Source organism: Apodemus sylvaticus, chromosome 9, assembly GCF_947179515.1.
Source record: "Apodemus sylvaticus chromosome 9, mApoSyl1.1, whole genome shotgun sequence".
Taxonomy (NCBI): Eukaryota; Metazoa; Chordata; class Mammalia; order Rodentia; family Muridae; genus Apodemus; species Apodemus sylvaticus.
This window is the reverse complement of record NC_067480.1, coordinates 106,767,361-106,792,343: the sequence shown is the minus strand read 5'-3', so window position 1 is coordinate 106,792,343 and position 24,983 is coordinate 106,767,361. Positions and strand designations below refer to the sequence as shown.

General features: G+C 43.3%; 1 protein-coding gene across 1 annotated transcript in view; it reads right to left on the bottom strand.

Annotated features, from left to right (window-relative positions):
• Vwa3b (von Willebrand factor A domain containing 3B) overlaps window positions 1-24,983 on the bottom strand; it is a 170,100-nt gene that overhangs the window by 27,204 nt on the left and 117,913 nt on the right. The window contains 2 exon segments of the mRNA XM_052193191.1: window positions 712-762; window positions 13,175-13,293. Of these exon segments, the coding sequence (XP_052049151.1) occupies window positions 712-762; window positions 13,175-13,293 (170 nt within the window).

Here is a 24,983-nt window from a genome sequence, read left to right as displayed (position 1 = left end):
GGAAAACACTATCATGCCCGTCTGACTTTGATTTATTCTTTTTAAAGGGCAGCAAGCAATGTTTTTGGAGACAAGGAGCTAGAGATGCAACGCGGGTGTGGCTGGAGGCAGCAGGCCTGGAGCCTTCTCAGACACTTACTAAGCGGCAAGCCTTTAACCATAGAATTGCTAGGTGGTGAGTCCACTCGTCACCACTATACATTCTCGAGAGGTAAAAGCATGTTCGCATCAAAGCATCCATGCAGATGAGCACGGTGACATTATTCATAAGTTGAAGAAAGCAGAAATGACCCAATGGCCCATGGGGGGGGGGAGCATCAGTGGTATGTGTGACAGAACTTCCATAGAGCGTGCACACATGCATACGTGTGGATTTATGCCGCAATTTGCATGAACTTTGAAAGTATTCAGTTTTCCCAGGAAGGAATGGAAGACACAGAAGTGCTACTTATCATGTGCTTCCTGTCACATGATCTGTCAAGAACAGGCAGTCATGGGAACAGAATGCAGACTGGGGCCAGCAGGGAGCTGGAGAAGAGAGCAGCGGGACAGTTGTGCCATGGCTGAGTAGCAGTCTCTTCCTGGGGTGATGAGTGTGCGGGAGTGTCACACACTCCAAATGCCACCGGACCATATGCTTTGGAATAGTCGGGTTTGGCTATGTAAATTTCACTGGCATTTCAGAACCGAGATAGGGATGGAATAACTTACTTCTCTTTTTCCTCTTCAGACAGAGCTTGCCAGACAATTTTATTTAAGCGTCTGTTGGGGGGAAAAAAAAAGCAACAACAATAATTTAAGAGCAATACACTTGTTTTAAGTAAAAAACAAACAAACAAAAAAACTTGACTTCAGGCTCTGAGGAGGTTGCAAGGGAAGCCGAAGCCAGCTGCCAACCTTAACCAGACCAGACCGCTGACACCGCTTAAACAGTTATCCTCAACTCTCTTAATGCACGACATTTCATACAGGTCCTCACGTTGTGGTGACCCCCAACCGTAAAATTATTTTGTTGCTATTTTGTAGTGGTGACTCCCAACCGTAAAATTATTTTGTTGCTATGTTGTAACTGTAATTTTGCTACTGTTTTGATAGTAATGTAAATGTCTGATTTGTGATCCCTAAAAGGGTCATGACCCACATGTTCAGAACCGATGCTGCAGAGGTCACATAAGCACATCTCCCTCCTAAGGAACTCCAAGGAGGCCTGTGGCTGGCTGGGAATTGTGTCAATCACTAACAAGTCTTTGCTGTCAAGAAAACGTTGCATGCAAGCTGGTCCTTGTCATCTCTGCATTAGGAAGTTTCTCACTGGCCAGCAAGATGGTACAGCACGTTAAAAAAAAAAAAAAAAAGTGTTTGCTGCTGAGTTTGATTTCCCCTGGAAAATAGGAAGCAACTCCCTCAAGTCATCTCCCACATAGGCACATACGTGTCCGCGCACACACATGCACACACAATAACTGTAATAGAAGGTTATATTTAAAAAGTAAGTCTCGGGCCATGCAGATTTGCCACTCTTCTGCCCAGATTCTGAGAGGAAAGGGGTCCAGTCTACAAGCACCTAATCGGGATTCACGCTTCGTGCGGGGATTCACGCTTCGCGTGTCCGCCCTAGCTTCTGGATGGCAGTACAAAGATGAGCAACCGGGAGAAGGAGAACGGCCTCCAGCATCTGCACGGCTAGCTGTCGGCAGGGGGCCCTACGCCAGTCACCCACCACATCCTCAGAGAGAGGCCATCTGCCCAAGGGGAAAGAGAGATGCCATAGTGGTTTCTTTCCACGGCCCCAGCCCAGCCTGTGACACTATGCCATCCCCTGAGGCTTTGCAGAAAGCAGGGGACAGAACTCTGGCTCTAAGATTGTGGAGTAGGGAACCTCGCCTTCCACAGGACGGGCTCTTGTGACCACTGAGGCGGGTCTGGCACCAGCACAGCACCCAGGGAATGCATGCACTGTGGGCGGAGGAGGCACAGCAAGGCCGGCAAGGACGGCAGGGGTGACGTGTATGGGAAGAGCCAGGGTACTCGGACCCAAACCTCAGCTTCTCTCATGCCTGTGAGACTTTGGGCCAGGTCTGCTCGGGATGACAAGAGAGTCTCTTCCCTGGTGCAGTTCTGACGACTCTGAGCTGGTCTGTACATAGCATATGTATTGGGTCTGATATCAGCAAAGATTCTGTAAGTAATGGCAAAAAGTTAAGAAGAGTCGGGGCTGGAGAGATGGCTCAGCTGTTAAGAGCACTTATTGCTTCTGTAGAAGACCTGGGTTCGATTCCCAGCATCCACACTGTGGCTTGCGATCATCCGTCTCCTTACCCCCAGGGCACCAGGCATGCGCGCATACACACACACACACACACACACACACACACACACACACACACACACACATAGTCAGGCAAAACACTCATACACATAAAATAAATACATTTCAAACATAAAGACTTGGGAAAAGGGAACTAGGCCATCCAGTGCTTTGGTCTTACTTGAAAGTTTGACTCTTTGGGTTCCATTAGGAAATTGGGTTCATGTAACAATTATTAGGGCTTCTAAAACTATTTGGTTGTCTGTGATTTTCTTAAAATATATTCAATGATCTTTCTTCTATCTAGACTTGAAAGCAGACTCAGTGTAGCACAGAAGCTGGGGGTGGGGCAGAAAAGGGATTTAGCTCAACCCAGATCTGGGGTCAAGCTCGGCAACCAGCGTCCCCGCCCCGCCCCGCCCCGCCCCGCCCCTCCCTACCCTGCCCCCACCCCTCCCTGCCCCACCCCTGCCTGCAGCTGCTATGTGACCCTATTTAACAGAATCCTTTGAAGCTTTCCTTTTCAGGGATAAAACAAGGCTAACAACAGCACCTGTCTGGCATTGAGAGGATGAAGCAGAAAGCATATGTGTAAAGTGCCATAAATATTCAGTGTTTCTCTTCAGGGTGCATCAGAAGATGGGTGAGCCCAGAAACACAGAGAGCCCACTGGTGACGTGGGTCCAGTTAGATAGCATGGATCAAATTTTAACACAATCCTTTTGGAAATATTTCCCTGGGGGTATATATTCATAACATCTGTGTCCCCTCTTGTCCATGGGTGATGTTAAAATTTTAGATTTTGGATTTGTTTTTTTTCCAAGACAGGGTTTCTCTGTATAGCCTCGGCTGTCCTGGAACTCACTCTGAAGACCAGGCTGGCCTTAAACTCAGAAATTTGCCTGCCTCTGTCTCCCAGAGTGCTGGGATTACAGGCGTGTGCCACCACTGCCCAGCTTTTAAAATGTGTAGCCCAGGCTGGCCTCGAACTCGTGATCCTCTTGCCTCTGCCTCCTTCAGCAAATCCTCCTGGCGTACGCCACCACTACTGACTAAAATTTTAATGCTTTAGTGTGTTGGTGGAGTGGTCATGGCAAAGCCACCAAGAGTATGTGGAGTGCCGGGAAGGTACTGGATTTGAAAGCTTTTTTCTAGCTGATCCAGATCCTTCATTCTTGCTGCTGGTTTGCATCCACTGGCTTGCTATAGCGAGAAAGGACTTGTCTATGTAACTACTGGCACATCACAAATGTGACCAGAGACCATCAGCAAAGAGATGACCTTACACAGTCTCGAGCACAGTCCTAGAGTCAGCTAGAACTGAGACTGCCTGTGGGTTTGAGGGCTGTGATCTTGACTTTGGCAATCAAGATAAGCTGCAAGGAAAATACTGGCTCTGAATTCAAACAGCCGTAGAAACATCCAAACTTACGTTCCAATACACAAAGGCTAGACTCTTGAAATATTGGGACAGAAGGGCGTCCACCTGCGGACGCTGTATCCAAACCAGCTCCGCTTATATGATCCTGTGAGCTTCCGTTTGCGCAGTCATCCCTGGCTTGATGGGTGTATGATATCATTTATTTTCAAAATGACATTGGCTTACTTTGGGGAGAACCACGACAGAGATGTGACACTGACTGTGTTTAGTACAGCCCATCGCTTGCCATTTACACATTATGAGAAAGCTGCACCACAATAAGACTTAAAACGTGGAACTGACGTTTATGCAGACAAAACTTTTCAGCACTATTGCATGCAAAGGCCCAGGAAGTTGGTTTTTTTTTAATATAATATTGTTACTATTAATACTGCTAAACTAATCTTAAATAACTTAAACACCAAGGTTTAAAAAAAACACATCAATTAAATGAGTAAACTTAAATATTAGAGCAGATGGCATTAATTTAAAAAAAAATTCCTACTGAAAGTACAAGTTGAATATCTCATATCCAAAAGTTTTGGGCCCATAAATGCTTGGGACTTTAGGTTTTGAAATATATCTACATGTAATATAATGAGATCTTAAGGATAGGGAACAAGTCCAAACATAAAATTTATCTATTTTTCTTTTAATCTACTTGTACACGAAGCCCAGAAGTAAATTTATGTACAATGATTAGTGCATGCCCTGACCTTTTAAATGAGGTCGTTCACAGGAGATCAGGAATGGCATTTACTGCTTGTGCCATTGTTATGGGCACTCAAAAATTTTGGAGCATCTGAGGTTTGGAATTTTTAGAAGTTTTTGTTCAACTTGTAACAATAATACTCCTTTAGGGTTAGCACAAGCTAACCTAGAGATTTATTTTTAGATTTATTTATTTATTTTATGTATGAGTATACTGTTGCTGTCTTCAGACACACCAGAAGAACGTGTCAGATCTCATTACAGATGGTTGTGAGCCATTATGTGGTTGCTGGGATTTGAACTCAGGACCTTCAGAAGAGCAGTCAGTGCTCTTAACTGCTGAGCCATCTCTCCAGCCCAGCAAAAGCTTTCTTAAGAGTTACTCACGGGGACAAATCACTAACTCTATGTTTTGCATCTCTCTTAAGGGAGTGTTGTTCTTCTTGAGATCAGGGCTTTCCTTCCTTTCTGAAACCCTCAGGTAAAGGTCAGCATGACAGGAAAAGCCCAGGGATTACTGTGCTGCCCATATCCATGGTTATTCTAGGATCAACAGATTCAGAATGGCAGACGGATCCACAAGGAATGAGTCTTGTGATTTGTACAATCCTCCTGTACTAGCTGGTTTTGTGTGTCAACTTGACACAAGCTGGAGTTATCACAGAGAAAGGAACTTCAGTTGAGGAAATGCCTCCATGAAATCCAGCTGTAAGGCATTTTCTCAGTGATCAAGGCTGGGAAGGCCCATTGTGGGTGGTGCCATCCCTGGACTGGTGGTCCTGGGTTCTATAAGAAAGCGATCTGAGCAAGCCAGGGGAAGCAAGCCAGTAAGAAGCATCCGTCCATGGCCTCTGCATCAGCTCCTGCTTCCTGACCTGCTTGAGTTCCAGTCCTGACTTCTTTGGTGATGAACAGCAATATGGAAGAGTAAGCTGAATTAACCCTTTCCTCACCCACTTGCTTCTTGGTCATGATGTTTGTACAGGATTAGAAACCCTGATTAAGACACCTCCCACCAGGCTGTAGTGTGGCTTCTGTAATGAAGTTATCTGTTGCTATGAATGCACACGCTTGCCTACCTGTAGGTACCGAGGCTAAGGATGAACAGTGTAAGAGCTGTCTGACCTCGGAGCACTAGCCTGTGGCTCTGTACCAGATGTTTATAGACCAGGTAATTACAGGACTCAGATATCTGAATTATTCAAGAAAACTACATTAGGATTTGAATGGGATTTTACTGCATTTGAATACGCAAATCCAATTTGAGCATTTCAATAACCAAGCTGGGATTGTATCTGTTTTGAATGGATTTCAAATCATTAAATGCACTCACAGGCCTCTGATAGAAAGAGATGAAAAGGAGGACAAGGCTGGCCCAGCTGTAAGCTGGTGGACCAGAAAGCCATGGGCCATGCAGCAGCTGAGAGTGACAAAGGCCACAATGGGGTAGAGAGGCCTGTGGAAAGGCCATGGGGAAGAAGGACCAATTGAGGGGCAGCAGAATAACAGTCCCTTAGAGAGACTTCATGCAGACTCCAGACCCAGGGAGGACAGAGAACTTACTATAGCTCATTTTGCTACCATGACAAACATGGAAGGCAGAAAGATGTGGGGGTGGGGGAGTGAGGTAGGGAAGCAGGTGGACCATCCTTAATCCAAAACAACAAAACCCAAATCACAACCTTATTGCATGCCAGTGTGACAAGTGGGAATTCCATCCAAGCCAGGAAACTTTGTTTCTGGTATGAAATCATTTCAAATGGTACAAACAAACAAACAAGCAAACAAATGTGTTTGGATTCGAGCCCATTTGATCCCATGCAAATATCAAAGATACAGAAGAAAACCTGAAATTCTCCTGACCCTTTCCTTTTGAATGAGGAATGTCACCCTGGGCTGAGAACACTTTAAAGACCACTGCAGGGGCTCACATGCCTTTGGGGAGGGGCAGTGAAGGAGGCTGATGGGAAGGAGACCAGGGAGTCGTCCAGGGGTGGGGAAAGACCTTTCTGTGGCTTGGCTGTGAGTCCCTGTGGGTGGGAGCCGGGCTCTGAGCACACAGTAGACCCTCTTCACACTAAGTGATAACGGATGGATCAGTAGGGATCTGGCTACGTCACTAACCTCTATATGTCTAGTACTTATTCTCTTTCTCGTGTGGCGATAACAAAAACCCAACCGTGGATCTTCCAGAATCTAGAATAAGCTTCCCAAAGAAGCTGGGCACCTTCAGAGTTCACATAAGTGTGCACACTAAGGGCTGATTCTAGGCTATGGGCAAGTGTAGGAAGCCATTAGAGACCCTCACTTTGGCTGACAGGGCTAAGGCCCTGAGAAAAGCAAACAAGAGCCTCTCCAATGGGTATTTGTTTAGCCATTGTCTCGAGATTACTGCAGAATGATCCTGCCTGCGTCAACATCGCTGACTCCGGGTATCTTCATCAGATAACCTCCTCACCTCCTGCTGTAAATGCCAGGAATACCTCTGCCCCTCTTTGTCCTTGCCTTGGGGTACTCCCCTTCTGGAAGCCTTAAAACCTGTGTACCCCAGAACATTAAACGAGGCTTTGACACAACTCAGAGTGGCTTTTCATTCTTGGTGCTTGGCCTCTGTCTCTCTCCCCCCCTTTTGACCCGCAGGTAGCACCCCTTCGGAAACCTGGAATAACTGACCCGCGGGACGGGTTACAGTGGCGCCCGAACCAGGGACCCGAAGTACGGTCAACTACCGGACGACGGAGGAGAAATCCCGGGAAAAGGAATGAAGGACCCCACAGACCGCATCGCTCGTGCGTCGCTGGAGGGGCAGGTGAGTGGCCAAACATTGTCGTCCGATTGTCATTAGGGAAAAAAAAAAAAAAGAGGCTAAAGAGGCTTGATTCATAGGAGAAATCAAGCAATCATTCAGGGAGAGAGGAGTAAGAGTTAAGAAAAAAGATTTAATTAAGTTCTTTTGTTTTGTCATGAGAAATGTCCTTGGTTAATTTTAAGTGGACCTGACATTCACCCGTTAACTTGAGATAAGGTTGGTAAAGAAATTAATAAGATTTTAAAAACAGGTACAGGTGAACCAATGTCTGATACATTCTTTAGTTACTAGAGGCTCATTCAGAGTGCGAATGAGGACCCTGCTGAATATTGCCTCTGCCCTTTGTCGCAGGCAGCTTCTGTGACCTCGCTTTCCCCTAAAAAAGAACTCTCCAAAACCTTCCTTGGTCGTTATAGACAGGTCTGAGTCCCCACCATCCGCTCCTGTAACTTCTCTTTATCCTCTGCTCCTGAGGGACCCATGCCTTGCTGATATGCCATTAAGTTTAGAGAACCCCTGGGGAGAAAGCCAACTTGGAAGAGAAAAGCTGCAGAGAGCAAGCAGTCCTCTTAAAGGAGCTACGAGGGACAAATGGTCATTCTAACTTCAAGATTTATTTCAAAGTCAAATGCCTAGAAAAAGCCAGAGCCAAAACAAGCCCCTCCACGTGGCCCGCCACCCTATACCCTGTGATAGGCATGCAGCGTGGCTCCTCTCAGCCAGATCCCTCAGACCTTAACTGGGTCCAGGCAATCACCAGAGATCGTCCTATACTCAGCCTTAAAATAAATGGTAAAAGCTTTGAGGGCATCTTAGACTCAGGTGCCGATTCTACTGTGATCTCGCAATGTGCTTGGCCCCCTGCTTGGCTTTTGCAAGCCTCTCTGACCCATCTGCAGGGGATTGGACAATCAAAAAAGTACTCTCCAGAGCTCAAAGTTGCTGACTTGGGAGGACAGAGGGAAATACTGGCTCTACTCAGCCCTTCATGTTTCCTGGTCTGCCTGCTAACCTCTGGGGAAGAGACATTCTCTCTCAAATGAAAGTCCTTATGTGTGGTCCCAATGAGGTTATTGCTCAACAAATGATCTCCCAGGGCTATCTCCCTGGACAGGGACTAGGCAAAAATGGACAGGGGAGACCCATGCAGGTAGAAGTCAGAGACTGCTGCTGAGGCGGCTGGAGAAAAACTGCTCATGGGCAGCATGTAAGACCTGGACTCTCCTCCCATCCCTCTCCACAGGTGTGTGTGTTCAACTAGGCATCCTCCTTCCCCCTTGTTAAATCTTAAACAAAAGAAAAAGCAGGTTGCAGAAAAGCAGTTTTTGCATGTGTAGGACACGGTATCAAAAAATATATATATAAATAATAATAATAATAATGGTTAGAAGCTATTTCAAAACTCTCCTGGAAAGGAGAAGAAAACAGGAGACGTCCTGTTTTCTCTCTGAAACCTACTGGAGATCTCCTTAGTTCAGGTTAAGATATTTGGATCTTTTGGGGACATCAAGTTCCCGCGCTGTCTATTGTACGTCTTTGGTGCACCAAAACTTGTCTATATGTGTGTCAATTCATGTTGTCTATTGTTTTGTTTGGCTGAATGATTGGTTGTTTTTTATGTTTTATGTAAAAAAAAAATGGTAAAAAGGCGTTATCTTGCTGGCAGTCCTGCCAATTGCAGTTTACACAGAGGAGGCTAATTTGAGGTGCCTCACATTCTAAGGTAGGAGTCAAAGACAGCTGGAATAAAAGCTGCTTCTTAAAGGGCCAGGAGCCGGACAAGTGGAAATGGTTAATTCTCCTAGAAAAAGTTCTATCATGATGATAATTGGGTTCAAAGTGCTTTATTCCCCTGAAGTTACAGCTAGAAAAATATATATATTTGGTTTAAATTTATGAGATTTGTATGATCGCTTCATTCTTATTCCTAATTAGTCTTAAAGGTATAAATGTTTTACATATCTTGACTATAGAGTTATAAATTAATTGGTTATGATTTAAAAGGTATAATGTTACAAAAAAAAAAAAAGGTTAGTTTAAAACTGCTGATTCAGCGTCGGAGCCATCTTAACTAGCTACATGTGGCATGACGCAACCCAGGAAATACAGGCGTTTAAGATGCTTCTAAATTGACATGGTGTTTTGTGTAAATCTTGGCCTGGAGATTGGACTTATAAGAAATATGATTTAAAATAATGTCTCTTCAATAAGTTACAAAGTCATACATTCAAACACAAGATGATGGACAAACTTTACAATATAAAAATATATTTGCCATTAATTTTAAGGAGAAAAGATTGTTTAAAACTGGGTTTTGCTTTCAACAAATTGTAGTTATGTTTTGATATTACAGGTTCCTTTTGTTATTTGACCTTCATACAATGGGGTCTGGTTACTCTTTACAGGACCGGTGGGTGTAGGTCTGGCCTTAGAGATAACAAACTCAGATCAGGAGATTTACATTTGAGTTAATACAAAGCTCAGAGCTTCCTCAAAGCTGTTCAAAGCTGCAGAGGCTTGAGAGATGCAGTTTTGTCTTGCAGGCCTCACTTAGAGAGTTTCTGGCCAAAAGAACATTTTTAACAGATTCATACAGATATGGTTCAAAATAAAGTTCACACTTAGATCTGTAAAAGATAATAAGGCTATGTAGAAATTATAAAGGCATTAAAAATTGGCCTGTCTACTCCATACAAAATTATTATAGGTATAGAGGGTAGTTTTTTGCTTTACATTCTGATAATTATAAAAACATTCACTTCTAACTTTAAAAGAGCATAAGCTAACTTTAAAAAAAAAAAGCAATAAAATAATCTCATTAGAAAGTTATTCCTCAAGAAATGACTTGCTCTTAACATGGGCTTTTAAAGTTTTTAAGAAAATGATTTTCAAAAGGTGTTAAGATAAATATTTTGCCTAAGAGACTGCTTTAAGTTTGTCATTTAAGCCTCTGATGTTCTCAAGATAGATGCAAAACAAATACTGAGAGACATAACTTGGAGAAAGCTACCATAAGTATTTGTCAACAGTTTATGATATATGCTCACTTCCATTCCTTAACAAAGAGAACATTAATGTAAAATCTCTCCAAATAAGGTTTTGACATCCTCCAATAAAGATTTGATATAAAATAAAATGTTACAAAATAAAATCATAAAAATATTTTAAAAGACTGTTTTAAGAGCATGATAAAATGTTTGTTCCTTATTTTAAACAACAATCAAATTGATTATTATTAATTGTTAATCTATTACATGACAAGCCTTTTTGACAAAATTAATAATTGTTATCTAAAAGATAAATTGTCAAAAATTTGCCTCTATACATGTTTTTATATTGTTATAGATTTATACATGCATCCTATAAAAATGCATCTACTATGGGAGTAAAGCTCATATAATTAGATCACATGTTTATTCTTTTGAGTGTCCTCTTGCTTCAGCACAGATAATTGAATTGGGTGCTGTAGCTGTTCTTTTAAAAGGTTAAAAATCAAACTTTTGATTTTTATATTAATAATATACATATATAGCTCATGGCTTGCAATTGCTTAAAGTTGTTTCCTTTTAATGATACTAATTCTTAACTTTTACAATTGTTTGTATAAATACAATTCAAAAAATTAATCAAAAATATACATATGACTATTGACAGCTTTTCAAGCTTTCTAGTTATAACTGCTTTAACATAAGAAACAAAAAAATAAATTAGTCATTACATATGTTATTTTTAATACTAAATGTTCCAAATCAGATTAAGACAAATATTATAACTGATTATTATAATCAGTCATTTAAGATGTCTTATTAACAATTTGATATTAGTCATATTACTAAGATTCCTCATAATTAACAAAGACAAGATATTATAGAACAAGCCCATAGAACTTTACAATATTTTTATAATAAAAGAGGGGAGAATCACATCTCTATATACCACAAAAAAATTTAAAAAATTTAATGCCAGGGAACTCTAAGTGTAGAGAAGAGGTATGTTTGTGTTTTTTCTACAGGATGCTGAAGGAACATGCTAGCTGCCAGAGTATGCTGATGCTGAGATTTCGCCCTGGCTTTCCACCTTGCTCTCCAGCCTTTTGGGGCCCCCCCTGGGTCTTTTGTTTCTTTTGTCATTTGGCCACTGGGCCTTTAACAGATTAACCAGTTTTGTTAAATCACAGATTGATTCTGCCTTGACAGACATGGAGGTAGCAACCATCGGCCTTCAGTTCTCTACCCTTGCTGCAGGCACAGAGCTTTCTTAGTTCCATAAGCGGTAGAAACGTCAATGCCAGGGAGGGTGACCTCCAGCTCCTAATAGTGGCTGAGGGCCATAAGCTGTGGAGTAGCCAATGACGGGAAATATTGTGGTGCCACGAGCCAGATGCACACCGCCTCTTGGCTGCAGGGTGACTCCATGACGGGATTATTGTGAGTCCGCTACCTGGATGCCCGTCACACCCACCAAGGGCCTGATTAAGCCATTGGAGTGGGATGTGATGCCAGGAGTGGGTGCAACTTACATAGCCTAAGGCAGAGGCCCTGCCCTACTAGGATCTAAAAAGGCCTAGTTACTGCGGTGCTGGACGTGGGGGCAAAACCACATAGCCTAAGACAGGCTCTCCACCGACCCTCTTTCCATAGCCACCCCTCAACTTAAGAAAGAAAAAAGGAGGAGTTGTAGGAAGCCATTAGAGACCCTCACTTTGGCTGACAGGGCTAAGGCCCTGAGAAAAGCAAACAAGAGCCTCTCCAATGGGTATTTGTTTAGCCATTGTCTCGAGATTACTGCAGAATGATCCTGCCTGCGTCAACATCGCTGACTCCGGGTATCTTCATCAGATAACCTCCTCACCTCCTGCTGTAAATGCCAGGAATACCTCTGCCCCTCTTTGTCCTTGCCTTGGGGTACTCCCCTTCTGGAAGCCTTAAAACCTGTGTACCCCAGAACATTAAACGAGGCTTTGACACAACTCAGAGTGGCTTTTCATTCTTGGTGCTTGGCCTCTGTCTCTCTCCCCCCCTTTTGACCCGCAGGTAGCACCCCTTCGGAAACCTGGAATAACTGACCCGCGGGACGGGTTACAGGCAAGGGCCATAGCCAGGTCACCTATCCCTGAGGAAGGCATGGGCCATCTCAGCACGGGCACAGGAACTGTTTGAGTGTAGAATTCTCTCTGTAGTCAACCTAGTCACCATCTTGATACAAAAGCATGTAGAGAATCTACCCTTACCGAGTTACCCCTCAGTGATCACAGGGCACTGGAGCCAAGGATCCTCTTTACTGGTAACAGATTGATCAGGATCACGGACACTCAGTTCTCATCTGTCAAAAGCTATTGCATTTGCACATAGTCAGGGCACACCTTTCCAGATACTGTGACTTACACATTACTCCGAATTCTCAAGATTGTGTGTGCATACTCATTTTGTGTTTGGGCACCTATGTAAATTCAATGTGTATACTTGTTTTGTATTTAGAGAAATGTTACAAGAAAACAAAATCTGCCCAAGCTTAGGTCAGACACAGTTTGCTCTCCTGTTCATCCTCACTCTGTGGGTGGTTGAATGGGAGAGACCATCTCCATGGTCTCACTACTGTGACCTTTGCTAGCTGCTTTTCAAAGTGTTCGGTGCCAACGTGATTAACTCCATTGTGCTCAGAGAAAACTTCCTGGAAATACAAGATTTCTACAGAGTTTAGGATGGGAAACTGGTGTACTGAAGCATCTGTTGGAAAGGTCAGCTCAGGAGCCTGAAGTGCTCTTATTTATTCAGCTCCCAGGGAGGGACCCCGCATGAGCTCTTACAAGGTGTTGATATGGGGCCATTTTATGGTTGCTGTTTTAGACAAAGCAATCTAAGCTAAACACAAGAGGGAAGAAGCCCAAACGGATTCTCTATGGGGCGTGTCTGTGACTCATACTCACTTTTCATAGGACTTGATGGCCTGTTCCACATTTTGCTTGTAGACATTGAGGTTGACTCCATGGGGGTTAATTAATATCATCTTGTTGCTGTTGTTGCACACATGTGCCAGAGGGAACACCTACACAGCAGCGTCAACAGAAAGGAGAGTCACTCACGGGAGTCTTCAGGGTGCATGTGCGTGGATACACTAACAAAACAACTATAGGAGCTCTACAAAAACTTCACTGGAAGTGGAGAAAAACAGAATACAGTAAATCTTAGAAGTAAGAATAAGAGACATAAATACTAACCCTCCCCAGTTTTGAAAGCTATACAACTTAAAAATCACTACCACAAAACAAAAACAGAAAAAAATTGGTTCAGGAAACCCTTGTCATAACTGAATATTATGTCTAGAGGCTCCTATGAAGTTGGTAAGTATAGGCAATAATAAATAGAATCTCATTTTAGATAACACATGTGTATATACATACTATTATATATAATAAAATACAAGATTTTGCATGTTAGTATTCCATATGTAATATTAAATGAAAAGGAAAAGGCTTGGCAGGTAAATATCAAACTATGCTATTGATGTTTTAAGTTATATGTGATTCCAACCACAGGACTAGGCAAGCATTCTGGATATGAGAGAAATTACTTTTTAGGTTTATTCATTTTATTTTATGTGTTTTGCGTGTGTGTGTGTGTGTGTGTGTGTGTGTGTGTGTGTGTATGCATGTGTTTGCATGCATGTGTGTGCACATGTGCCACTTTCATATGTGGTACCTGTGAAGGTGAAAGAGGGCATTAGATCCTCTGGAACTGAAGTTAGAGGTGTTAGGACTCATCATGTGGGTGCTGGGAACTGAACTTGGGTCCTTTGCAAGAGCAATATGTGCTCTTAACCACTGAGCCATCTCCCTAGTCCCAAGAAATTACTTTTAATAAGGAAGTCCTTTTACTTTCAATCAAGATGATAGAGTTTGTGCTGTTGTGCCCCCTAGCTTCTAAAACTGTGCTGACATATATTATACTAATAAACTAGTGCAAAGAAAGAAGAAAGAAATGATATATGAATAGTTATAAAAGTTGGAGAGAAATGGAACCAGGTGAACCAGGTGTAACAATGGGTTGCTGGCTTTGTGTCCACCGATGGCGTGCAGTGGGAGTCCAGCTCCTAGGAGTTAAGACTCTAGACCAAGGGTCCAGCCTGTGCTCAATGACCAAGGATAACCCCGTGTAAGGATCCCTTGGAAGAAGGTACTGACTAGTAAGTAACTTCACTACCAAGGATCGAGCCAAGCCTTTCTATACAAGACCCACATACTGAGGGCTCATTTGAGCCTTTTAAACATGTGCTCCAGGCCATAAGCAAGCTCAGAAATGTGTTTGGCAACACTCCTTCTTGAAAGTTGACCCCAAGCTAAGTATGCTCAGGATTTCGGGACACACCTACCCCTAAAGTGTTTCCCTGTGTGAGTATGTATGAAGTTCCCAGAAAACGCCCATATTTCCTTCATCTGGAGAGGCTATCATATGTGTGCATAATAACAGGTATAATATATAGCATGTATAAATGACTTCTATGTTGCCTTTATCTATTACAAGGGGGAAATCGTTCTTCACTCTTTTTTAGCTGTGCTTATTTGAGGCTTTGCACCCGACTGAGATAAAAAACTTTTGTTTGGTGTCAACCAGGCTGCTCAAAGACAGACAGAGCTTACTGAAATTCTAAGAAGAAACGGCTGCACATTTTTGAATCTTGGGAAAATGACATTGGAACTGAAATATAGAAATACTCTTCACAGATTGAGTAAAGTTGAAACTAGGTATAATCATTTAAAAAATAACTTGTGTAATAATGCATAGACTTCCCCCACAATGCAGCATGCAGACAAAAGAATCCCACAGATAAATGGGTGATGGAAGGTTATGTGGCTAGAGATTTAGACACCTCAATGGGAAGTAATAGAAATGTCAAAAGAATAGGATCAAGGTGGGGGGGGTCATATAAGGAGTAACATCTGCTGTGTGTGTACATGTATACGTGTGTATGTGTATTAGTGTGCATGTGTGTGCATACTTGTGTGTGTGTGTGTGTGTGTATGTGTACACAGTGCATGGTGCAATATGTGTGAGTACCTGTGTGTGTGCACACACTCAAGGGTGCAGGTGTATGCATGAATTCATGCATGTGCAGAGGCTTCACAAATGGTGGCCGTATCTACAGCTTTAAAGTGTAAAAAAAAAGAGAGAGATGGAAAGACACCCTTCATTAGCAATTCTGATTAAGCTGTTTGATAAAGAAAGGGTGGGCTGCGTCAGCCTGAGTGCTTGGGAGGGTCTGGGTCCTTGGCTGTGAAGGATCTCTCTCACCGGGTCAGCTCACACAGTAGGGGAGGGAGAGTGTGCAGCCAATTCAAAGGTTCAGCTAATACCTGTCAAAAGGTAACAATGGCCTCCCAAGCTCCATTTTCTGTCCCCAAAATAAAGGTTGTACTATTTTGAGTATTTTCTTTAACAGTATAGTTCTAGGGTAGAGATATGGTTTAGTTTGTATTGAGACATTAAAAAGAAACATAAAGGTGGCATGGGTCCGGGCAGTGATGGCACAAGCCTGTAGTCCCAGCACTTGGGAGGCAGAGGCAGGCAGATCTCTGAGTTCAAGGCCAGCATGGTCTACAGAGTGAGTTCCAGGACAGCCAGGGCTACACAGAGACACCCTGTCTCAGAACAGACAAAAAGTGATGTGGAGTCCTAGACTTTCCTGGGATACCTCAACTATCTCCAAAAGTATCTAAGATGTGCATAACATTGGGCTTAAAACTATCAAAAACAGGAACTTGTAACACTTGGGGGTTACAGGAGGTAGGCAAGACTTTTTAAAGATTTTACTGTTTAATTCTTTTAAACAACGTATATTTGCTCTTGAATTAAGTCATCAGGGCTCACAAAAATAAAGGAGGCAAAGGTTTAGAAAATGGAAGAACAACCAGGAACAGGCATAAATGTTAAGAGCTTCAGAGCTCCATCAGCTGCTTAGAAACCACAGGGAGTCAGCTTTGGCTCCAGAGCTCAGCCTTTCAAAGGGATGGGAATAGAGCAGAGGGTTAAAGGTGAAATGCCCTGCTGTCAAACTGAAGATTGCATAAGTTTGTATTAAAATAAAAAAAAAATCATCCCCTCTACATAGAGCAATGTCACAAAAATTTGAGGAGAAAAAATATCATCCCAAACAAAATAAAGACATTTGTTTTCTGTGACCTAGGGGAAATACCCCTTTAGAAGTCTGTCTCTCTCCTAGTTTACAGGTTAGGGCTCAGTGATAATGCAGTGCTTAAAAGTGCTTACTCAGCTCTTGACTCTTGACCTACTTAACCAAAAGCAAATTCATATTGTACTTCCCAGTTTGGTAGATCGAGACCTCACGCCTTGCACGTCCATCGTGGACTTGAACGTAGCTGTTCAAATCTCACTTGTGGGCACCCACTCTCCTTTCTTTCTGCACACAGGATTCGGGGAACACAAACGCATACTCCACAACTTCAGTCTTTGGTCTTAGTTTTTACAACATGGTGGCTACTTAAGAGACCAGGTGCTACCCCCTCTTTATGATGTCAAATTCAGTGTCATAAGGGACATTCCAGAGCTTAGGAGATCAGAGTCACAACTGCCTGGCTTTTCAGAGGAACAGGTGGGGCTGAGGTCCCTGTTGGAGAGGAAATAAAGGCATGTGACTGCAGCCCCCTTGGAAATGACTTCTCCAGTGTTTTTAGAGATTAGCTGGGGGAATCCTTCCAGACAGTATTTGGTAATGAGAAGAAGCCAGAGACATCACCTTCTTTAGTTCTCTGAAGCAAAACTACAGACCTCATCACATTCATATTAATAAAGGCCCCTTAGAGGCAAGCACTGAATCATAAGGATGTACACTAGGGATGTAGTGTGGGGGCTGAGAGGGTGGAAGACAAGATAGAGAGACAGAGATTAGAGAGGCAGGTAATGGACTACAGAGGCAGAAATTTCTAGAATCCATGGGTGGACAAAAAAATGGGTTGACAGCGTTTTACCACCATTAGAGGAAATAACTTGAACCAAGAACTAAAAAATAGCTTTATGATAATGACATTACTATAACAACAACAACAACAACAATAGAAACTATCCTCACTCTACCAAGAACAACAGGCATTGTCTACATGTTCTCACTCGATCCCACTATAGACAAAATTATAGTTTTTGTCAAATGGCAGACTAAACTGTCCATTAAACTGTGGTTCTTTCTTTTTACCTGTATGGGTATTTTGCCTACACGCGTGTCTGGGTCCCATGTGTGAGCCTGGTACCGCAGAAGATCCTCTGGAACTGGAGTTTACATAGGGTTGTAAGCCAGCATGTAGGTACTAGAAATCAGCCTCAGGTCTTCTGGAAGAGAAGCCAGTGCTCTTAACTGCGGAGCTGTCTCTCCAGCCCTCTCTATTCTGTTTCTGTGGGTGTTGCATGCTGGGTGGGGGTGGGCCAGCGAGTGATGGCAGTTTCTGTGCAAGCCTGGCCACCTGAGCTGGATTCACTATGACCCACGTAAAGGGATGGAGACTCTACTCCACAAGGCTATGCTCTCACCTCTGTGTGCGCTGTGGCATGTGTGTGCCCCACATTTATGACACACACAGGTGTGCACACACACACACACACACACATCCCCCCCACATAAATTGTATTTGCTGACATAATACATGCACTAAGTAACTGCTTATTGAATAACATGGAAAACTGAAACAGAGGCCACAGACATCTTTTGGGCAGTTTGATATCTAAAATATGAAGCTTAGAATCTGCTAAATTTGTCTTAGAAACACGTGGGTTGAAGGAGGATGTTGTCAGTTGGGGGAGAAGTTTCCTGACTATGAATAATGTGAGAAGGGTTTTTAAGAGATTTATAATGTGGCAGAGTAGCTGAATATTGAAATGAAACCATATTACTTTAACATAGTAATACAAAGGCCGCCTGGCGATGGTGGCACATGCCTTTAATCCCAGCACTTGGGAGGCAGAGGCAGGCGGATTTCTGAGTTCGAGGCCAGCCTGGTCTACAGAGTGAGTTCCAGGACAGCCAGGGCTATACAGAGAAACCCTGTCTCAAAAAAAACAACAAACAAAAAACAAAACAAAGGCCAAGTTTTTATTTGATTTGTGTTGTGTATATGCTGCTATTTCTCTCTTAGTGGTGCCAGAAAGATAGAGGGAAATGAACACACTCAGAATTCCATGGAAGTTGCCCCCAAAACAGGAACAGTTCAATGCGTTGTCACCATAACGTATTATTTTTAAAAGATATGTTTAAATGTTCATGTGTAGTCCTGTAGGTCTGTGTTGGGTGTGTGACGCGTGTGCAGGTACCCACAGAGGCCAGAAGAGGGCGTCAGATCCCCTGGAGCTGGAGGTGCAGGGAGCTGTGGGCCATCTGACGTGGCTGTTAGAATCTACACTCAGGTCCTCTGGGCAGAGCAGGACAGGCTCTGAGCCACCTGTCCAGCTCCACAGCTCATATTAGCAAATAGTATTAAAACTTACCCAAAGATCATCATTGCATGGAAATACGATCAGAGAAAATGCTAAATGAAGATGATAACGTGTAGTTGTGTGCATAGCTATTAATTTTTAACATAAAATCAGAATTTACTGGATGACATCAGGAGTAATCTCAGAATGTGGAGCTGAGGAAACAGTGGAAAATTGATAGACATTCCATTGTTGAACATAGATGTAAATTTTTATGGATTTCTGTGGTGTCCAATAGCTATCTGAGCTCTCAATCCCAAACTTGCCAAGCAAAGGCTCTGATGGGAAACGCAGAGCTCTGAGTCTTCCAGGGACTCTGAATACAGAAGCAACAACTTTCTAGAAATCGTAGCTGTCCAAACTGCAAGGTGCTGAATTCTAAGAGTATGCTCTTCAGACGCAGTCATCTGGAAGCTCCACAGAGCCAGTGAAGACCAGGCCACAGACCTGACCAGCAAAGGGGTGTGTCAACAGGATCGCTCAGAAAACCCATCGAGGTGTGTGACTGGGGTATTGATTGTCATCCATGTTTTAGACCCAAACTTTAAAAAAAGTAGGTGTTTGCTGATGCCCTGTGAGGTTGGCAGATGCCTGAGTGAAAATACAGGTGTGAACACCGTTGTGCACAGTGTGATGTCACTGTGATTAGTACCTAAAGAAAAGATCAAAGGGCATGGATGTATCAACGAAGGCCTGGCCATTTCATTGCTCCCTGTGATAGTGGTGGTGATGATGAAGATGGTGGAGATGATGATGGATGTTGTCAATAATGCGGGCTCATCTTCCCATATTATTTCTCTCTCTTTCTCTAAGCAATTATCAATAAAGAGCTCCAATTTCTAGGCTTATCAAATGGCTAAAGCAATTTTTGTTTCTGTGTATGGTTTGGCAATGGATTTATCATTTTTGAAAGAGCTGAAATAAAATTATCTGGCCTATTTTATATCTTGTAATGAACAGTTGCTAGGGCAACCTTTCTGCTCAGTGCTTCATTTCCAAGGTGATGGATTTGATACTGGTCCAGGGAATAGGAAACAAAATAGCATTGTTCTTCAGCAGAAGAAAGAATACCCAGACAGGCCATGAGTGAAGCCAAGGGTCCTTACAAGTCAGACGTACAGGTGTTGCCCTGCATTGAACAGAGGAGAGTCTGTTAAAATTCTCTGTGCATCATCATAAGATTCAGGCCTACCGGGGCTGGAGAGACTGCTCAGCGGTTAAGAGCACTAACTGCTCTCCCAGAGGTCCTGAGTTTAAATCCCAGCAACCACATGGTGGCTCACAACCATCCGTAATGAGATCTGATGGCCTCTTCTGGTGTGTCTGAAGACAACTACGGTATACATATATAATTTTATATATTATATATATATAAAATAAGTAAATAAATCCTTAAAAAAAGATTCAGACCCACCTGCTTGCCAGCTTCATCTTTTTTTTTCACAAAAGAATCCAACTTTAAAAAAATCTCTCTAATAAGCTGGGAGACATTAGCATATTGCTTTTTTTAAATAAAGATTTTATTTATTTTATGTATGTGAGTATGCTGTAGCTGTCTTCAGATACACCAGAAGAGGGCATCAGATTCCATTACAGATGGTTGTAAACCACCATGTGGTTGTTGGGAATTGAACTCAGGACCTCTGGAAAAGCAGACAGTGTTGGTGATGGTTTGTATATGCTCAGCCCAGGAAGTGGCACTATTAGGTGTGGCCCATTGGAGTGGGCATGTCCTTGTTGGAGTGGGTGTGGCCTTGTTGGAGTGGGTGTGTCACTATGGGTGTGGGCTTTAAGACCTTTATCCTAGCTGCCTGGAAGTCAGTATTCTGCCAGCAGCCTCTTTATGAAGATGTAGAACTCTCAGCTCCTCCTGCACCATGCCTGCCTGGATGCTGCCATGCTCCCACCTGGATGATAATGGACTGAACCTCTGAACCTATGAGCCAGCCCCAATTAAATGTTGTCCTTACAAGAGTTGCCTTGGTCATGGTGTCTGTTCACAGCAGTAAGACCTTAACTAAGAAAGTGTTCTTAACTACTAAGCCATCTCTCCAGCCTCCAGGATATCATTTTTTTTATATTCTTCCTGATTATATGGGGGAGGGGAGGGGTCCTCTTCCAGTCTAAGGAAATATTATGGAATAAAAAATACAGAAGACATTTGAGATCTACTCTTGTCGGCATTTTGCAGTGCATACGACATCATTTACTGCTGAAGTCACACTACTGTGCAATCCAGTCTGTCTCAAACTCTGTACTTTTCCATCAACCACTGCCCATTGCCTTCCGCTCTGTCCCTCGACTGCAGCCTCTGGAACCAGCATCCCCATTTCTAGCAGTTTTTCCCTTTCAGACTACATATAGCTGACGTCATGTGTTCTCATCACGGCTTAGTAATGAAGAACAATCGCTCTTGCAGCAGACGCTGGTTCAGTTTCCAGCAACCATGTCGGGTGGCTCCCAACTGCCTATGAATCCATCTCCAGGGATCTAATGTCCTCCTCTGGCCTCTGTGGGCATTATACTTACATGTAAATATACACAGACACATATGCATATACATAATTAAAAAATAAATCTTGAAAAGATTGGAGGTAAGTAATGTCACAAATATGCTAATTGGCTTGAATTAATCATGTCACATTGTAAACTGGTATCTGTTGTAGAACTTATTTAATTCCAATCCAGGAAGTTTTACCCTGCCTTTAACCATTAAGTTCTCGGATAAAAAGGCACACAACTTTTATTATTTGTAATGAGCCTTAAATAGAAAAGAGCTGGGCAGATATCTACCATCTACACTATTAGAATCTACTTTCCTATTGGTAACCGAGATTACTTATTATGTTTCATCTGGGCTGCTCTTCACTCAAATGGTCAGCCCCCAGGGCCACATTGCCATGATTCACCTAATCCATGGAAGCTTCTTCTCCTCCGTTCACCTTCTTCTCTCTCTGTAGTTCTCCTCTGACCCCTCAAGCCCAGGAACCTTAAACCCCACCTATATCTCCTCTGCCCACAGATTGGCTGACAGTATATTTACCAATCAGAAATAACTTTGGGGCAAGGTCACATAGCGTCCCTTGGGTCTAAGTGCAGACTCTCTTGTCTCTGGGGCAACCAGGCCTTGGGGGTCTGCACTTAGCATTAGAATACACAGCAAAAGACCAAACCTCATCAGACACCAAACCATCACACCGTGCCCTAAAAAATATAGTTATGATTTGTCAAAAAAAAAAGAAGTTAACATTTTAAGGACATAAACTATGCTTTGTAGATGAGATTGAAATTCATTACTGTGTATTTCTACCTCTCTCATTCTTACCCTTCTGTTAATGATGAAAGTTGAGTTTGCAGAGCACTATCCTGTCTGTCTGTCTGTCTGTCTGTCTGTGATAAGAATGGAGGGTGCCAACAAAGGTGCCAAACACAAGTACCCATGAGGGAATGTCCATGCCCTTCCCTTTGGCCTTGCTTTCTGGTGGTGAAATGCTAGAATGTTCTAAAGATCTTAACTCCCACTCCTCCTGAATTTTTCCTTCATAAGAATCCCAAGGTGGAATCTAATTTTTATTAGTGTCTTAGCCAGGGTTTTACTGCTGTGCACAGACATCATGACCAAGGCAAGTCTTGGAAGACTCACTTACAGACAGCTAGGAAGAGGGTCTTAAAGCCCACCCCCACCTACTGTACTAGTGATGCACCTACTCCAACAGGGCCACTTGGTTCCTGGTTAGTGGCATTGTTTGGAGAGATTTGGGTGCTGTGGCCTTGCTGCAGGAAGTATGTCATTGGAGGTAGGCTTAGAAACTAAAACCCTTGGGGGCTGGAGAGAGAGCTCAGTGGCTAAGAGCATTGACTGCTCTTCCAGAGGTCCTGAGTTCAATTCTCAGCAACCACATGATGGCTCACGACCATCTGCGATGGGATCCAATGTCCTCTTCTGGTGTCTGAAGACAGTGACAGTGAGTGTACTCATATACATTAAATAAATAAATCAATCTTTAAAAAAGAAAGCAAGAAATTGAAAGCCCATGTCACCTGCAGGTTTTCCTCTCTGCTTGGTGCTTGCAGTAAAGAACATGAACCTGGCTTCCTGCTCTGGCCATACCTGCTGTCTGCGGCTTGTGACCATGCCTCTCTATGCTGAGAGACGCATGTCCCTCTGGAGCCATAACCCAGAATTCCCTCTTCCTTCAGTTGCTTTGGTTGTGACTTTTATCAGCCACAGAAAAGAAACTGACATGGGACACACATATGAGAACATATGATTTCTGTGTTCCTGAGCCTGAGTCATTTCACTTAGTATAACACTTCCCAGATCCACATGTCTCTCTCAGGTTTCATAACTTCATTTTTTCTTTATCAGCTGAGTAATATACCATTTATGATGCTCGCCACATTTACATTATTCACTATCTATCAAATGACATCTAGGCAGGTTCCATTTCCTGGATACCGTGAAGACAGCGTCGATGAGCATGGACCCACAGACATCTCTGCTGTAGGATATGAAGTCCTTGGGGTAGTATATGGATCATAGTTTTAATTTTCTTGAGCAATGTTTCCACAATGGCTGTGTGAGTCCATTCCCCCCAGTGGTGGTTCAGGGCCTCTCCTTCCTCACATCCTCCACACATTTGTGGTCATTTGTTGTAAGCCATTCTGACTGAGGCGAGACAGGACTATCCAAGTGGTTTAAATTAGCATTTCCTTGGGCTTTTTAAAAAAAATATTTCTTGCCAGAATGGTCTGTTCATTTTGTTACCCCACTTCTCAATAGGCAGTTTGACGTTTTAGTGTTTAATTCTTCGGGTTCTTTATATATGGTAGACACCAACCTCCTATCTGAAGTACAGCTGGCAAAGATTTTTCTCCCCTCCTGTGGGTTGTGTGTTTGCACATAGTATATTTTCTTTGCTGTGGAGACACATTTTAATCTATGCCATCACATCCGCTAGTTCTTGGCCCAGTTTCCTGTGTTACTGGAGGTTTGTCTGGGACATTCTTGACTGCGCCTGTTACTTGAAATGTATTCCCTGGTTTCCTTTAGCAATCTTGGTGTCTCATGTCTTAAACTTCGTGCCACTTTGAACTGATGTTTCCCCATAGGGAGAGTTGGCCTAGTTTCATTCTTCCGTGGGGCGTATCCACTTTTGTCAGGACCAGTTGGTTGAGTAAGCAGACTTGCTTCTGCTGTGTGCTTTTGACACCGCCTCTCAAGGATCATTCTAGGCCCTTTCCTCTCTCTGCCTCACACCATTCTGTCCAGCCAGCCTGACTTCACACCAGCCTCCACCGATGCCAAGTGTCACCGCGGGGGCCTTGCTGCCCAGACTCGCCTCCTGACTGTCTTGGGTACTCAGCCGGGGTAACTTTCCCATCCCATTCAAGTCAGGGTTGGTTTGCAGAGGCCTTGATCCACCCAGCCATCTTGCTGGCTCTTCTCTCTCTCTCTCTCTCTCTCTCTCTCTCTCTCTCTCTCTCTCTCTCTCTCTCTCTCTTAATCTTTCCAATTTGATGGGGAGAGGGGTATCCAATTAGTTTGTCCTACCTCATGCATCTGGTTACCCCAAAAGTTAAATATTTCTGTGTCTCTTGGGCTTTCTCTCTCAGATTTTTCAGTGGAGTATTTATCATGTTCATGTCCCTTTGTGGTGAGGATGCATGTATGTGTGCACACGGGCTGAACATTAGTACTAGTATGTGCTGAATCACACGCGTGTATAGATGATGCAATTCTTACGACCTCTCTCCATTGTGTATGCTACAATGTTTTCTTATAACCATTTCTACTTCATGTGCTTTTATGCAAAAATATCATATGTATTAGTTCTTTGAGAACTTTATAAATGTTGGTAGTACAAATGCCTCTCCTCTAATTCCTCCCAGATCAACCTTCCTTACCACCCCCTCCCCCGACCATTGTACCCTAACTCTTTTCTAAATCCACTGAGTCTAACTGTGTTGCTCACATACTGTTGGTCGTGGGGCCATTCACCAAAACATGTTCTACCTACTAGGGGCCATACCTTAAAGAACACTCTTCCAGAGGCCAATAGCTCCTCAGCTAGCAGTGGGATCTTGGGCCCACCTCCCCTGTCCGGGCTGGGGTTTGCTGTGGCTTGGACTTGCATGGGTCTTGTACAGGCTGTCACAGCCACTGCTTTCCATGTGAACAACTGCCCCGCTGTGACCAGAAAACCCTGTTTTCCTGCAGCCAGCCACTGCCTCTGACTCCTTCTGCAACGATCCATTTTG